General features: G+C 38.0%; 1 protein-coding gene across 1 annotated transcript; it reads left to right on the top strand.

Annotated features, from left to right (window-relative positions):
• The first annotated feature begins 396 nt into the window (after window positions 1–396).
• Window positions 397–1,512, top strand: LOC139134417 (melatonin receptor type 1B-B-like). Its single transcript, XM_070701279.1, has one exon. It carries the CDS (start codon window positions 397–399, stop codon window positions 1,510–1,512), a length of 1,116 nt encoding a protein of 371 aa, XP_070557380.1.
• The last annotated feature ends 15,854 nt before the right edge of the window (window positions 1,513–17,366 follow it).

Below are 17,366 nucleotides of genomic sequence, written 5' to 3'. Positions count from 1 at the left end.
GATGCCGGTGCGCTGGTCAATTTGTCAAACACGTCACCGGTACCGTGATCTGTGTGCAAATTCGAAATCATTAACTTCTCTTCGGTGACTGACTCCGAGAAAAGCAACGCTGTACGTGGCACGCGTGAGACTGGACGCCGTTTATGAAGGGAGAGCGAGCCGGCGCGTCAGCAGTTTAATCCTCATTTAGCCTCGTTTTCGTCGACAGAACTCATCTGGTAAAGAAGCTTTCGCGACCTTCGTTTCATTGAACTGTATATGGCCATGGACTGTGAGTGTACTGTAGGACTTCTGTGACATTGACTCTTAGCGAAGTGATACGTGAACTCCTTCATAAGTTTGAAAGGGCTCCTCCAATGGTACGCTCCAACTCTTAGCGAGAACAGATATATTGCCATGGCGACGAATGCTTCTGCCAACATCGATGCACTGGTTGCAAACCCGTCTTTCATCATTGTCTACCTTCTGATACAGACTCTCTTGATGGTTTTCGGCACGCTTGGCAACATATTGGTCCTTCTTGCATTCGTCCTGACCAAGAAACTACGCTCAGTCACCAATGTGTTCATCTTCAATCTGGCACTGTCAGATCTCGCGGTAACCGCCTTCATACTCCCTTTCAACGTAGTTGGCATCGTCAAGACACACCGTTTCTTCGCTGTCAATTCGGCACTGTGCGAAGTCGTGGCGTTCGTGTGCGTCACTTCGTGCGTCGCCTCGCTCTGGAACATCATGGCAATAAGCTTGAACCGCTACATTCACATATGTAGAAGTACATACTACCGAAGCATTTTCTCGCGCAGAAATACCATCGCCATGGCCGTTTCAATATGGTTGGTGTCGGTTCTGATTGACCTGCCAAATTTTCTCAATTGGGGTGACAACAGATACGACATGAAAACGCTGGTTTGCTCGTACGATCGCTCAGCCAATTACGGCTGGATTTTATTGTTCATAAGCACCGCTGTTGTGGTCCCTGGTGTCGTGGTTATCTGCTGCTACGTAAACATTATAGCGTACGTTCGATCGCACTCCATGAGAGTGAACCCACAGCATCACGGGCAAGATCCCAGCCGACGCCTGAATTCTATTTCAAGAGGATTTAAACCTTTGAAAATCAGTAGGAGGCAAATGCAGTTGTTGAAGATGACATTTGCAATCTTTACGGTGTTTCTTCTCTGCTGGCTGCCTTACGGCGTCGTCGTCTTGGTTGACTTCGAAGACAGACTGTCCCAAACAGTCCACGTTGTCGTTTGGGTCATAGCCCACGCCAGCACGGCCGTCGATTCGATCATCTACGGGGTGACCAGCAAACAGTTCAGAGACAGCTACTTCGATGTGTTTAAAATCATCCGACGACAACCAAGAATCCAAACTGATGGACAAAATGTGGACGGTGTCTCCGAGGCTTTCAGAGGAAGCACGCGGCACCCAGTCGCCCTGTCGATTGTCAGTGCGAGACTTGCCGCAATAAACAACGAACAAGCATTACTGCCCCAAGTACATATCTGAATCATGTTCATTCTATAACAAATTTTGTGAAATTTTGTATCTCCATTTAGCTGCCATCATTAGAATCGATAATTTATTGTTACGTGCAGAGAAAACGAACAAAAGGGTGAACTCAGCAGTTAACGTTTAAACAAATTTATTACAAAAATAAAACTAAGTCAGGGATAGAGTACAAGCTTTAAAAGTGTACAGACTACTTATCTCAGCCGGGACGGCAAAGCTCCAGTCTCAGAGTTGTAACAGTCAGTTGGATGAAGAACAGTCCTTTGGCTTGCAGGCTTGAAGCTGCACAAAGTCCACAGTATAAATCCAGCGTTGACAGTGAAGGTCTTGGAAAATCTTGAGAATGACTACTGCTGGAGTTTAGTAACACACAAGAGACACGATCCCAAAAGTCTGACTGGAAGCTGAGCACGTCCCTTTTATAAAGGCATATAAGAACAATCTAGAACTTTTGTTGACATGCTAATTACTGTTCTAAAATTATCTCCCTTACACAACTAATCAACTTTCCAGAACATTCCAAACATGACTAATTGAATCAAGGTTGTGAGGTCATTGAGAGTAGTGACCTTGAGAATGTTCTAGACTAATTGAACTCAGGTCATAATGAGTGTGGGGGAAATGACCTACATAACACACCCCCTCTTCAAAAAAGAAAATTTTTCAAAGAAAAATCTTTCTTTTACAAATGTAATCTTAAAAGTGTGAACAACAATAAGTTCTAAATACGAGAGAGACAGTCTGCAATTAAATTGTCTCTGCCTTTGATATGTCTAATGTCAAGATTAAACTCCTGTAACATTAAACTCCATCTTAGCAATCTCTGATTTTTGCCTTTAAATTTCTGCAGAAAAACAAGAGGGTTGTGATCAATATAACCCACTATTGGCTGATTTGAAGAAGTAACATAAACTTCAAATGCTGTAAAGCTAATATCAAAGATAAACACTCTTTTTCAATTGTAGAGTAGTTTCTCTGGGATTTGTTAAATTTGCGTGAAAAATAGCAAACAGGATGATCTACACCATGACTATCCTCTTGCAATAAAACAGCACCAGCAGCCGTATCACTAGCATCTACAGCTAATTTGAATGGCAAAGTGAAATCTGGTGCAGACAACACTGGAGCACTTTGCAGTATGGCTTTAAGTGTATCAAATGCCTGTTGGCATTGCTCTGACCAAACAAACTTTACTTTCTTTTAAGTAAGTTAGTCAAAGGCTCAGTAATTGTGGAGAAATTTGGACAGAATTTTCTGTAGTAACCAGCCATACCGAGAAAGCGCATCAGTTGTCGTTTGCAGTTTGGTATGGGAAAACTTGAAATGGCACTGATTTTGGCATCAACAGGTTTTACCTCACCCTGTCCTACAGTATGTCCGAGGTAAGTCACCCTCGCCCAACCAAACTCACATTTGGCAAGGTTGACAGTCAACATGGCTTTACTCAGTCTCTCAAAGAACTTCCGCATGAGCTTGATGTGTTCCTCCCAGGTGTCACTATACAGGATGACGTCGTCAACGTAAGCTGCACACCCGTCTAGCCCGGATATGACGTCGTTGATCATCCTTTGGAACGTTGCCGGAGAGTTCTTCATTCCGAATGGCATCACCTTGTACTGGAACAATCCGTCTGGTGTAACAAAGGCGGATATTTCACGAGCACGATCCGTCAGAGGGACTTGCCAAAATCCCTTCAGTAGGTCAAATTTCGTCACGTACTTGGCTTTTCCCACTCGGTCGATGCAGTCATCAATCCTCGGGATTGGGAAAGTGTCTGTCTTTGTTAAAGTGTTGACCTTCCTAAAGTCCGTGCACATACGATAACTGTGATCTGATTTGGGAACAAGTATACACGGCGAACTCCAGTTACTTTTACTGGGTTCAATAAAGTCATTGTCCAGCAGGTATTTGACTTCTTCCTGGAGATATTTTGCTTTTGTTGGATTCAGTCTGTATGGATGTTGTTTTACAGGCTTACTGTCCCCAACATCAACGTCGTGATAGATGACGTTTGTCCTCGTTGGAACATCTTGAAACAGGTGTTTATATTCATGGAGCAGTTCTTTCACCTGTTGTTGTTGTTCTGGCTGGAGGTGTGCCAACTTTGTAGACTCCAGCTTCTCCAGGATTTCTGAGTTCTGAAGCTTGACCGAGCCCAGCTTTGAGTTTAGAGTATTTTCACTCAAGTCAGTTTCAGTATCACTATCTTCATAATGGTTTGAACTGACTGCACTGACAGGCTGAGTTATAGTAGGATTATCCCTATCCAAATATGGCTTAAGCATATTTATGTGACATAGCTGTTTTTGTTTTCGCCTGTCAGGTGTTATTATGATGTAATTTAAATCACTCAATTTCTTATCAATTAGGTATGGCCCAAAGTAACGAGCATGGAGTGGTTTGCCAGGAATTGGAAGTAGAACAAGAACCTTTTGACCTGGTTCAAACTTCCGTTTTGAGGTGCTTTTATCATATTTGGTTTTCATTGACTGCTGAGATGACTCAAGATTTTCTCTGGCTAATTCACATGCTTTAGAGAGTTTTGTACGAAAATCTGACACATATTGCAAAATATTCAGACAATCATCATCGTCTGATAGGAATTTTCTCTTTAACGAGCTTAAGTGGGCCACGGACTGTATGTCCAAATACAAGCTCAAATGGCTAAAACCAAGAGACTCCTGAATTGACTCTCTAACAGCAAAGAGCAGAAAATGAATTCCTTCATCCCACTGCTTCTCTGTGTCAAACAGTAGGTCCTAATCATGTTTTTCAAAGTTTGATGAAATCTCTCAAGAGCACCCTGACTTTCTGGATGATAGGCGGATGACCTATACTGTTTAATGCCTAGCTGATCCATTACTTGTTGAAAAATTCCAGACATAAAGTTGGAGCCTTGATCGGACTGGACACATTTAGGGAGGCCAAATAAAGTGAAAAATTTGACTAAAGCTCTCACTATAGTCTTTGTCTTTATGTTTCTCAGTGGTATGGCTTCGGGGAACCGAGTTGATGTACACATAATTGTCAGCATGTACTCATTTCCTGATCTTGTTTTTGGTAGGGCCCCAACACAGTCTATTAGTATCCTACTAAATGGTTCTTGAAATGCAGGAATTGGCTGTAAAGGGGCCTTTGGAATGGTCTGATTTGGCTTTCCTACCATTTGACATGTGTGACAAGTTTTACAGAAATGTGCTACATCCTGCCTGAGATTAGGCCAATAAAAGTGACTGAGAATTTTATGATAAGTTTTCCTGACTCCTAAGTGACCAGCCCAGGGGGTTTCATGGGCCAGGCGCAATATTTCAGCATGGTAGGGCTTTGGAACCACAATTTGATGTTTTATAGCCCAATCGTCATCAACCAAGACATCTGGAGGTCTCCATTTACGCATGAGAATACCAGATTTTGTATAATAGGAAACAGAGCTATCTGAAGTTTTACCTTCATCATCTACCGTGTCAAACAAAGACAAAATATCTGGGTCTTTGTGTTGTTCTGCAATGAGATTTGATCTAGAAAATGTCTGACTTTGGTCAGCAGTTTTACTGGAAGTTTCAAATCCACGAGGGATAACGGAATGATCCGTGTCAAACACCTGACTGAGAAAGGTGTCATTTAAGTCAACATCTGTGACATTATTTTTGAGAGTATTTTGATTCTCGGAAGTTTTCTTTGACATGGCTTGAGTAATAGCACATGAAGGAAATAAATCGGGTATCTCTTGTTCAATTGGCTCTGGATCCTGATCTAAAGTAGGATTATCAGTCACAAGTGGATTAGTAATGACCTTGTCCCCAGCAAGGTCGTTTCCAAGAAGAAGGTGAATCCTTCAAAAGGCAAAAAAGGCCTAATACCTAAAGTCACAGGTCCAGAAACAAAGTCCGAAGACAAATAGACATTATGGAGAGGAACAGGAATGTAGTCATTGCAATCTACCCCTTAATAAGAACTTTAGAACCTGAAAATGACTTTTCAGAAAACGGCAGGGTATCTGCCAACAAAAGAGACTGGGAAGCCCCGGTATCTCTTAAAATTTTGACAGGGGTAGCAGAAGAGAAATCACTAGAAAGTGATATAAAACCATTATGAATAAATGGCTCGAAAATACCCATAATGCTATCTTGAGAAGAATTGACCTTGACCTCATTAATTGGGGATAAGAGGGCTTTAACCTCAGAAAATGTGTTACACACATTATTAGACTCTAATTGAGTTGATGAAGAAATAAAGCCGGTGGGCTTAGATCCACTTTGACCACTTTGACCTTCACGTTTTCTTTTCATTTGAAACAATCTGACATTAAATGGCCGTCTTTCTTACAATAATTACAAGAAAGTGTACCAAACTGTTTGTCAGAAGGAGATTGAGACTTGGGATCTGATGTGGGAGTGTTACTTGAACTCTGTGAACTGTTGTCATTTGATTTCCTACTGTCCTTTGAGAAATTCTTGGATGAAAAGGAGGAGTTAAATTTACCTGCATTGTTTCTGTATGAAAAGGACTGGGATGGTTTGCTGAGAAATGAAGATTTGTGGTCAATGAATAATCATCGGCCAAACGTGCAGCAACCTCTAATGTATCTGCCTTTTGTTCATTGATAAACGTCTTGATGTCACTCCGGATGCACCTTTTAAATTCCTCAATCAAAACAAGCTGTCGTAATTTGTCATAATTCTGACTGACCTTTTCAGAAGAACACCAACGATCAAACAGTTGTTCTTTTGTTCGAGCAAATTCAACATAAGTTTGATCCTTCACCTTCTCACAATCCCTAAATTTCTGACGGTAAGCTTCAGGCACCAACTCATAGCCCTTGAGAATTAATTCCTTTACAGAATCATAATTTGAAGCCTGCTCTACTGACAACTGAATGTAAATTTCTCTGGCTTTACCCACCAAAGCACTCTGCAAAAGCATAGACCAGGACTCCTTAGGCCAGTTCAGACTCTGAGCAATTTTCTCAAAATGAAGGAAATATTTATCAACATCCTTTTCTTGGAAAGGGGGAACTAACCTGAAATGCTTAGTGATGTCAAACTTGTCTGAAGGGAAGAATTTTCCTGACTGTCCAAGCTCTAAACGTTTTATTTCTAACTGCAGTCGGTGTTTCTGCTAATTCTCTTTCCTTTTCTTTTTCCTCTCTTTCTTTCTCCCTTTGTCTTTCTTCCATTTGCAATTCTTTTTCTTTCATTTCCAATTCCCTCTCTTTCTGTCTTTCTTCCATTTCTAACTGCATTTGTATTTTTTCTTTTTCTAATGCCTGTCTCTCCTTTTCCATTTGTAATTCTTTTTCTTTCATTTGTAATTCTTTTTCTTTTTCTAATGCCAATTTTTTTAGCTCGAAATCTGCCTGTATTTCTAATTCCAATTTTTTGAGTTCGAAGGAAGACTCAGGCTCATAATCTTTTAAGGCAGACTCCTCAAAATGGCCAGAATTAACTAAATGTTTTGCAATCTTGAACTGTATTTCTCGCTTGCGCATAGATCTTTTGACATCTACTTTAAGGAAATTGGCCAGTGCTATGAGGTTGTCTTTTCTGAGGGAATTAAATGTGTCCTGATCAAGGTCATCCATAAATTCGTCTGGCTTGAATTCCGCCATGATTGAATTTCGCTGAGTTCACAGTATACAGTAGTTTTGAAAAGGTAGGCAAATTGTTGTCAAACGGCTCAAAATATTCGTTTCCCGGACAAGCCCCCAATTTGTTACGTGCAGAGAAAACGAACAAAAGGGTGAACTCAGCAGTTAACGTTTAAACAAAATTTATTACAAAAATAAAACTAAGTCAGGGATAGAGTACAAGCTTTAAAAGTGTACAGACTACTTATCTCAGCCGGGACGGCAAAGCTCCAGTCTCAGAGTTGTAACAGTCAGTTGGATGAATGAACAGTCCTTTGGCTTGCAGGCTTGAAGCTGCACAAAGTCCACAGTATAAATCCAGCGTTGACAGTGAAGGTCTTGAAAGTCTTGAGAATGACTACTGCTGGAGTTTAGTAACACACAAGAGACACGATCCCAAAAGTCTGACTGGAAGCTGAGCACGTCCCTTTTATAAAGGCATATAAGAACAATCTAGAACTTTTGTTGACATGCTAATTACTGTTCTAAAATTATCTCCCTTACACAACTAATCAACTTTCCAGAACATTCCAAACATGACTAATTGAATTCAAGGTTGTGAGGTCATTGAGAGTAGTGACCTTGAGAATGTTCTAGACTAATTGAACTCAGGTCATAATGAGTGTGGGGGAAATGACCTACATAACATTTATATTAGAAGCGCCAACTAAAAGAACTGTCTTTCATAGTTCGGAAGCAGTTTGATACAAGACCTCTATCGCCATGGATTCGTGACTGAAAATTTCCTACCCACAGCTAAAGCTTGCATCCACTGACGGTTTCATTGATATGTCTGTTTAAGAAATCGAATTCATATTCTATGATCGCTCCATTCATAGACTGACGTGAATGGCGTTCATGTCAGCTCAACCATGCCTTTTATGGTTAGTTAAACTCGTTACTGAAAATATCAAATAAAGCGTGCTTTAGGCTGATCGCATTGATAAACATATTAATCTGCATGGATGATGATCTGAATGATACCGCACTAATATCCTGTTATATCTGGTCAGGCCTTGTTGTATACCTGGAGCAATCACAATGTGAAATGATTAGCGTCATCTTCCTTTCAGTCTACGGAAAAGGCAGATTTTATTAGAAGCCATAAACAAGAAATAAACAGAAAACAAGAAAATCGACGAGAGCTCGACATTAAAGCATGCGTTTGAGCCAGGAAGACTTGTAGCCTATTCTGTATGAGTATTTGCGGGGAATTGGCTTACAAGCGTAAGGAGCTGACGCGGAACTCATTTAGCGTACCAGTTTGATATCAACTTATCCCAAAAATAGCACTTACACTCACCAAGCAAAGCTGTATCCTTTTCAAGACCTGAATAATGTAAAGTTCAATGAGTTTTTCAACAGAAATCGTGTCAATAAAACCCCTGCGGCATTAATTTTCAATGAACGGCCACATTCTAATTGAATTAAGGTTGTAATGAAATATTCATTAGATTTGCTAACTACGTTTAAAAACACACTGCAAGGTTTTGGTAGAGTGTGTGCAGAGACGCTCTTGCAACACAAAATTCTAAACGTGAAGCTGCGAACAGGAAGACGCAGAAATTATCCTACCAGACCTTGACTTTAAACGGTTCATTTTTATATGCACCTCAGCTGATACTTTGTCGCTATGTGCCATTGATAACTTTCACACTTACAACTGTGTATAGGAAATTGAATTTCATGTAAATGATTGACTGATGTGAGCGGCGTTTATGTCAGTTTGATCATGCCTTTCCTGACAATCAAAATGAAACCTTGCTTCAAGCTGAACATCTTGGAAGAAGATTGAAATGGTACAACATTAATATCCGGTTATGTCTGGTCAGGCAATATTGTGAACCTCGTGCATTAAAAATTCAGAATTGAGCGTCAATTTTCTTTTAGTCCACAAGAAGGAAGCCATGCCGTTTATATTTTATTAGGGAGCCTTCATTATTTACTTGTCGGTGCGGCAGTAGGATTTAAGAAAACTAAGCAATGTAAAAGTCGACCCCTCAAGGTTTTCATTATAAAATATGACCCTATCCTAAATTCATAATTTGTAAAATGTGATCCCGGTCAAAATTATTAATCTGATGAGATCAATATAAACATTATAACGTAGTCATGATGTGTCATCAGGATGTGGCGTCGGAATTTAAGAGCAAACCCACACAACTTTGCACCATGGACACTATATCTACTCTTTGTAGTTAACTCCAGTTTCTTATTCTACTCCGCACAGAATCTTAAAATATTCAGTATTTTGATAGTAAATAGAGTCTCTATATGTGGCAAGGCCATTGTTGTTGTTGATAAATTAATTTAAGTCCGGACCAGAATTCAATTTTAGGCAATAACAACGTGTTGAGAAGCTAAACACTTAACATTTTACCCTTCTGTTGGGAGTTGTACAAGAAATTGAAGTTGATACACAGAACACAAAATACTGAAAAAAAACTAGCTTTAAGTAACAAATCTCTGTCAAACCAGGTTTATGTTATAGCATAATGGGTATGTCTGCCATTCAGTCTCGTCTTCATGGCAGCTTGTTTTTCATGTTGTGCACTGTCTACCAGATCTTGTCACTTGAAATAGTTCTTTTTCAGTACAACTTTCATCACTTTTTTCAATATCACTGTCATCGCTTTTAGGAGAACTCTCCTCTGTTCCACCAACTTTTATCCCGCAATGTCAAAACTTTCATTGTAACAGACGCTATACACTTTGTATATATGTATAAGTTAAAATATGTTGACCGGCATGCGTTCAAATTAATTATGGACCAATCACCACTTAGTGTACAATATGCAAATTAATTTATAATTTATATATAATATTCCCAGACTTCTTGCAGAATAAACCCTATATTCAAAACCATGTTTTTCAATTTTCGGATCTATTTTGGTAGTGTCATTATTCTATATACATTTCTTGTAAAATACGACCTCCCTGAAAGTATCGTAGAATTTGATCCCGCCCCGTCCATAACCCTCGACCCTCACCCCGCGATTTCCACCTAAAAGGCTCCCTTAAAAGCAACAAACAAGGAATAAAAAAGAATTAAAGAGAAATCATGACCGCCGACATTCCGGGTGCATATGACCCAGGAAATTGCAATTGGATAGCTGGTTTGTAGATCTGTCTAGCTGTTTGATCGTATCGCAAACTTATCACTTAAATTCGCAAAGCAGCGTGCATCATTTCCGAGACTTAACAACGCACGGCTCACAACATTCTTCAACGGAAATCATGTCAACTAAAGCACAACAGCATTTCATCGACCCTACATATTCTAATTGAATTAGGGGTTTAAATTAAATATACGCTAGCCCTGCTAAGTACATGGAGAAACGTACTGCGATGTTCTGATAGACTGTGTCGGAGTGACACTCTCGCAATAAACAGTTATGAACTATCTTAAAGTGTTGCTGCATAACGGAAGTATGGGAATAGAGAGGAAGAGGAATTATATACCACATGTAGATTTAACATCAGATCTATTTCACCAAGAAACCTTGCTTAGACAATTTTTGTTAAGGGCCATTGATGGTATTTAATGGCTAAAAATACCAAAGTTACGCTATTTTTATCATTACTGTCGTTGTTGAGTTAAATCACGGTACAGTGTTAAACGATTTCACCTTTTTGCACGCCCAAAACAAAGAATTATGGAGGAAATTTGTAAATGAAATACTTCATACACAGCTTTCTCAGGAAACTAGATATCACAGCTAAAAGACTTACTGGACAATTTTCAGAAAGTAAACAGTTTTCAGAAATCAGACACTAGGGTTTCAGTTATGCTTTGGCATTTTCAACATTTCATTGAATCCGATGCTAATTCACGCTTTTCTAATTCTTAAAGAATACAAAGAAATTCGTAAATCCGTCTTCACTCATCTTAAACGTGAATGTCACACAATAACGGAAAATCAGATAGAAATTTGTCATCTTACTTACCAGTTTTTATAACAGTCTTTTCAATGCAGAGCCAGTTTCAACTGAAGCTAAAAATATCCAGAATTCGCTTGAAACAAGTTTTGAAAGATATCATTCATCTAGATCAAAGTTATACCATTTCAGGTAGACAGATTTTTGATAACATATGTATTCATTTAATCAGAGATTATATCCACCTTCATAATCAATTTTCCCGTCTGTATTCCTTCTTTGGATCAGGTAATTGAAGGTTTTTGATAGTGTCAGCCGTTATCTTTTCAAACTTTGCATGCGTTCGGATTTGGTCACGGTGAAAATTTCATCAATTTTACTAAACTCCTCTTGTTAATAGTAACCTTACTGCTCCTGTTAAGTTTTTCACGTGGTATGAGGCAAGATTGCTGCTTATCTGGCCAGATGCATATGTTATTGAACCTCTTATATTTTACACAAAATTAGACAAGATGATTGCATTCAAGGTGTCATGATCCCTGATTCGGGTGACAGAAAATGTAAACTTTCAGCTTATGCTGATGATGTTAAAAGTCTTGTTACTCCTTACAATGGTTTTTGTGGACTTAAAATACTGGTTTGCTCCTCTATAAGCTTGCTAGTAATGCAAAGAGTAACTTTGGTAACTCTCAAGCCCTTGTGTTGGCTCATCGGCGTTTTGATCTTTCGTTCCCTTGGAATTATGTGGAATAGCTTGGTCTCAAAGTCCACGGTACTTATTAGTACATGGGTAACAGTAATACATCTTCTTTCAAAAATTTGGAGTGAACGTGTTAATAAGATTGACAATAAGTTATCAAGGTTGGATAGATATATGCTCCTGCATGTCATTCAAATGGCTTGTTTCTGTGATTAATCAGCTTGCTGCAACTTGAACTCTTTCACCGCTTTATTGGTTTGGACTATGATGTCTTCGCTAGGTGACTGGGTGCCATACCGATTCCCATCGGAAATTTACTGAATTGACCATGTCCCTCCTCCTGTATCATTGGTAAAATTCAGCATAAAATTCATGATTTGTTCGGGGAAGGAAAACATCGGTTACCAAGTCAATTAGTGTTTGGTTAAGTTAGAAGGGCAAAATCTTATCGGTATCTTAATTCGATAGAAAGATATTGTGATTCAGGTCTGGACCATCCTTCAATTTTGTTCGCTGATTTTTATTTTAGAAGTGTTGATAATCTCAATTACACTTCCCAAACTTTTTGCAATCAATTTTCATTTGATTGATTTGGATTCCATTCATTCCTGTCATCGTCTTTCGTAGTCATTTAAACTTTTTTTGTAAAAGCAGTGATGATAACATTATTTTGCACTGTGCTTTGTATGCATTTGAAAAGGGTGGTATTTTTAAATTCCTGATGACATTTAACTTCTACGGAAATAATGAGCGTCAAGATACACTTTGGAGAGATCTCTTTTCACTTCCGGAAAACGTTTAACTAATTGTGCGTTGTGCACTATCTCAGTCCAGTAACGAAAAAAGAGGGGATGGTGTTTACTTCATGGTGCAAATGCAGCTCGCTCTTTCATGTTCCTTCTGGGTATATTTTTATAGCTAATCCGATGATTGAGTTTCTGTGATTGAGTCTTGTGGTATAGATGAACGTTTTACACACTTTAAGAGTGCTCTTTTCAGTCTTCATTGTTCATTCTCCTTCGCAAACCTTGCCACAGTTTTCTTGGTCAGGAAAGTAAGGTTTTCTATGGATGGTTTGTTTTAGGCCCATCCTTTGACAAATCGTGTAGGGACAAGCATACTTTTGCGCTTTTACACTGTAAAATTGTAATTGCGATAATTGATAATGATCTGGTGTTAAGTAATGTGATTGTTTCTGTTTTTTATTGGCGAGTTCGTTTTCGTATTTAAGATGCAAAATTACTATTGGATCAGATGCTAGATGTGTATATTGATGTGATTACACACACGTCCTATGTGTGGTTCCATATTTGAGCACACTCTCTCTGCCGACACCTCGATCGTTATCGGCACCGTATTCCTTGGAATGAGAGGGAGTGTAGTCAGTCCAAGAGAAGAAGGTTTCAAGACAAGAAATTTGAACCTCTTTAATCTAACAATTCTCTGGTTGGTAGTAAGCTCAGAACCCCCATAAATTATATATTTTCGGAAAGCTTAGATATAGGGAAAGATTTGGTAACAACAGTGTTACCATTGTTTACATATCTATCACGTGACAGGTAATTTGTATAACCTTTCAAAAATCTGTTTTCCCCATGTTTTGTCTTAATACTTCAAAATATCTGACTCAAACTTTCTGGAATGCAAGCTGTCACAACACTCTTCCAAACTCTGTCTCAGATATTGTATATCTTGCTTAGTTTTTGTTTGAGCACAATTTTAAGAAATCAACTAGGATTAAATTCACCGCTCTGGAAGTTTTTCTGGCATAAAATTTGTTTAAGAAGGTTTAAAAAAATTCTGAGACACACTTTGGAAGATCCTTAAAACAGCTTGCACTCAAACAAATTTCGGCCACACATCTCAAAGCATTGAAACAAAACATAGGAAAAACAGATTTTTGATTTTTTCATTATTTGTTAGGACGGGTGTCCTTTTCATAGGCGGATGTGTAAGATGTGAGATCTTTTGTTCTCTTGTCAAAAAGTTTTGCAAATTACTCTTAATATTTGCTCTATTTCAGTTGTTTAATCTTATACGTCTTTCTCCGAGCTCCTCTTCATTGGAGAATATTCACACACCTTCCACGTTTCATGGTGAGTGAAGGTTCAGTCAGATGACATTGAAAATACACTTACGAAATGATACCAGCTCTGTGATATGTTTTCAACCGCTATTATGTATCGCTCGTTCAAGGTAAACATGTAACGAAAGAAGTACTAAGTCTTCTATGTAGATAAGTGATTGCTTGCAACCGAGCCGGCGGCAGTGAAGAACCAGGTATTAGCTGACTAGCATATGTATAGCATTAACTGCATAGCAGATGAATAGCATATGTATGACTGTATAGCATATAACTGTTTATAGCATAATGAGCCAGGTATTGACTGTATAAGCCTATGTTCTTTTGTTTTTTTGAATTTCTTTAAAGGGAAACAGTCGTCGGAACTGCGCCTGTGCGAGTTTTTTGTTTAATAAACAATATGTATTTCGTGCATGATATCTAGATGCATCTCATCATCATAGCTACAACATTTAAATTATACGATGTAGATTATGACAGACATGTTTTAACTTTCATCAATCACCATCGTACCTTGGATACAGTGTTTACATTGGTCGCATGGGTCCCATACGACCTTTGAGCTCAGTTCCGAAGACGGTATCCCTTTAATGTAGTATGCGCCTCGAAACTTTGCCCGGAACTTCCCTCAAGGCAACTTTCAAAAACTCTCATTCCAAATCAAGAATAAAAAGCAGGAGTCGCAGTGCAAATTTTGGCACAAGAAAGACAAACTATTTGAAATTCAAAATGCCAGTATCAGCTAATTCAGTTGATTTGCATGTAGAAATGTAAGAAAACATTCTTGCAATATTGTCATATTCTTGAAACTTTCGCAAAAGACTTGGAATAAGAGTAATTTTGAATATCATACTTAGAAAGTTGTGTCACCGTGCTACATTTCAAGGCAAAATGCCAAGATCATTCCTTTGTGTAAAAAAGACCATGCAAAAATATGCTGACTCAGCAGTTTTCTTTCTGCTTTATTTTGATCAACATATTATAGTGCAACATCATTCGATATTCATTTTCTTCACACAAGCTAACAGTCAATTGAAAAGAATTATTTACGAATCTACACTGCAGGAAATAACAATACTCTTGCACCGTGTATGTTTAAGGGCTGAAATTTATCTTAAAGCGATTAAATGGAATAAAATCAAGTAATATGGCATATTTCTATAAGCTGTATCTAAAAAAGAAAGAAGGAACACCATTCTCTCTCATCCTTTTTTCTTTCTACTTCCTGTACCCTACACAGCATAATACAAAAATTAGAAAAATGACTATGTTCGCTAACAACTTTTACCCGTGTGTTTTACTGAAATTAAAGGAAATGACGAAAACGTAAGTATGTTTGCAGTTGGAAAAGCACAGGGTAGGGGTACTTTAAGACTCCCTTATAAAAACCAGATATGAACTGAATATGCTCACGTGTTTTACAACAGGTTCATTAATAGTAGTACACTTCACAGAACAATGAGATATATGTTATCACTATATGGAGCAGTTTTTTCAACTTTGCACAGTACTCTTAGCGTTTAATCACTAAGTATAAAACTTTATTTAATATGCAACTTGAAGTGAGCTGTCAATTAACTTGACACTGCTCAATGCTTTATGGGACAATTAGATATCCATCAGATCAACATTTACAGCACGTTTTATTTTATTTAATGCTGTAATTTTAGAGTAATGTCACTTATTACAAAGTTCATTAAATATGCAAATAAATCCTACATTAACTTAACACTGTTCAATGATTCATAGCACAATTTAATATTTGTCAAATCAATTTCTGTAGCACGTTTCACCAAATTTTAGTGCCAAAACTTCAGAGTTATATACCTAATTACAAAGTTTATTAAATATGCAAATGAACCCTTAATTAACTTAATACTACTAAGTGTTTTACAATACAGTAAGATATCTGTCGTATCAGTATGTGCAGCAGTTTTCATCACATTTGATGCAGTTATTTCGGAGTTATATGACTAATTATAAGACTTCATGGAATATGCAAATGAGCTAATCATTAAATTGACACTGCTCAATGCTTCTCAGTACAATTGGATATTTACCAGATCCATATCTGTAGCAAGTTTCATCAAATTTAACGCTGTAATTTTGGAGTAATATCACTAATTACAAAGTTCATTAAATATGCAAATGAACCCTTAATTAACTTCACACAACTAAATGCTCTACACCACAATAAGATATCTGTCGGATCAGTATCTGCAGCAGATTTCATCACATTTGGTGCAGTTATTTTGGAGTTATATCACTAATTACAAAACTTCATAAAATATGCAAATGACCTATTTGTTAACTTGACACTGCCAAATGCTTCTCAGTACAATTAGATATTTATCAAAACAATATCTGTACCCAATTTCACTGACTTGGGTGCCGTAATTTCAGAGTTATATACCTAATTACAAAGTTTATTAAATATGCAAATGAACCCTACATTAATTTCACACTACTTAATGCTTTACACTACAGTTAGATATCAGTCGGATCAGTATCTGCAGCAGATTGCATCACATTTGGTGAAGTTATATCGGAGTTATATGACTAATTACAAACCTTCATAAAATATGCAAATGAGCTATTTATTAACTTGACACTGCCTAATGCTTCTAAGTATAATTAGATATATATCAGATCAATATTTGTTGCAAGTATCATCACGTTTGGTGCAGGAATTTCAGAGTTATCTCACTAATAACAAAAGTTCATTAAATATGCAAATGAGAAGATAATTGACATGACACTCACAGTATCATCATAATGTTCTTAGATTGTCATCTGTGAAAAGTTTCATGAAATTTTGTGCAGTATTTCTTGATATATGTCTACACTGTCATTACCGTCTCCATAGGGAAACCATTGTATGGAAAAAAAACGATATTGCATAACTTCATTAATATGCAAGTCACACTAACCAAAATCTAATCAGTTCTTGCAAGTAGCACATGGTACCTGTGTACCAAATCTGACTTGAATTCGTTCAGGCGTTTTTGAGTTATCGTGTAAACAGACAGACAGACAGACACACACACACACACACACACTAACACACACACACACACACACGGACAGACAGACAGACATCGCTATGACATTAGCCCACGTGTTTACACACGTGAGCTAAAAAACCCCAGCACGGTGACCCCCTTTTTCTGTTTATATTTCTTGATATAATTGATCAGAGTACAACATATGCAAAACTCAGAAAAATGACAATATTTCTAATTTTGAGTAGACCCCCTCCTCAAGCCGTTAACATGTTTCCTTACTCCAAGAGGTTTAACATTTGAGTCCCTACAAGATGTAGGCCAAGAAAGTAGCGGAAGCATTTGAGCGTCCTAATATCTGTCCACGAAGTGCAGACTTAATGTTGCACATGATTTATGGAGCAGACAGTACTTTTGCTATCTCCTCTTCTGGCCGATTTTAGTAAGTCATGTGGCAAGATAATAAATGCTTTTGAGACTCAAACGCGCCAAGGAATCCGAACCATTCTTGCACCTACCATTTAAGATACGGAAACCGAAGCTATCAATAAAATCTTCTAA

The sequence above is a fragment of the Ptychodera flava genome, chromosome 6 (assembly GCF_041260155.1).
Source record: "Ptychodera flava strain L36383 chromosome 6, AS_Pfla_20210202, whole genome shotgun sequence".
NCBI lineage: Eukaryota > Metazoa > Hemichordata > Enteropneusta > Ptychoderidae > Ptychodera > Ptychodera flava.
Note: the sequence above shows the minus strand (reverse complement) of the source record. Positions and strands in the feature narration are given on the sequence as shown.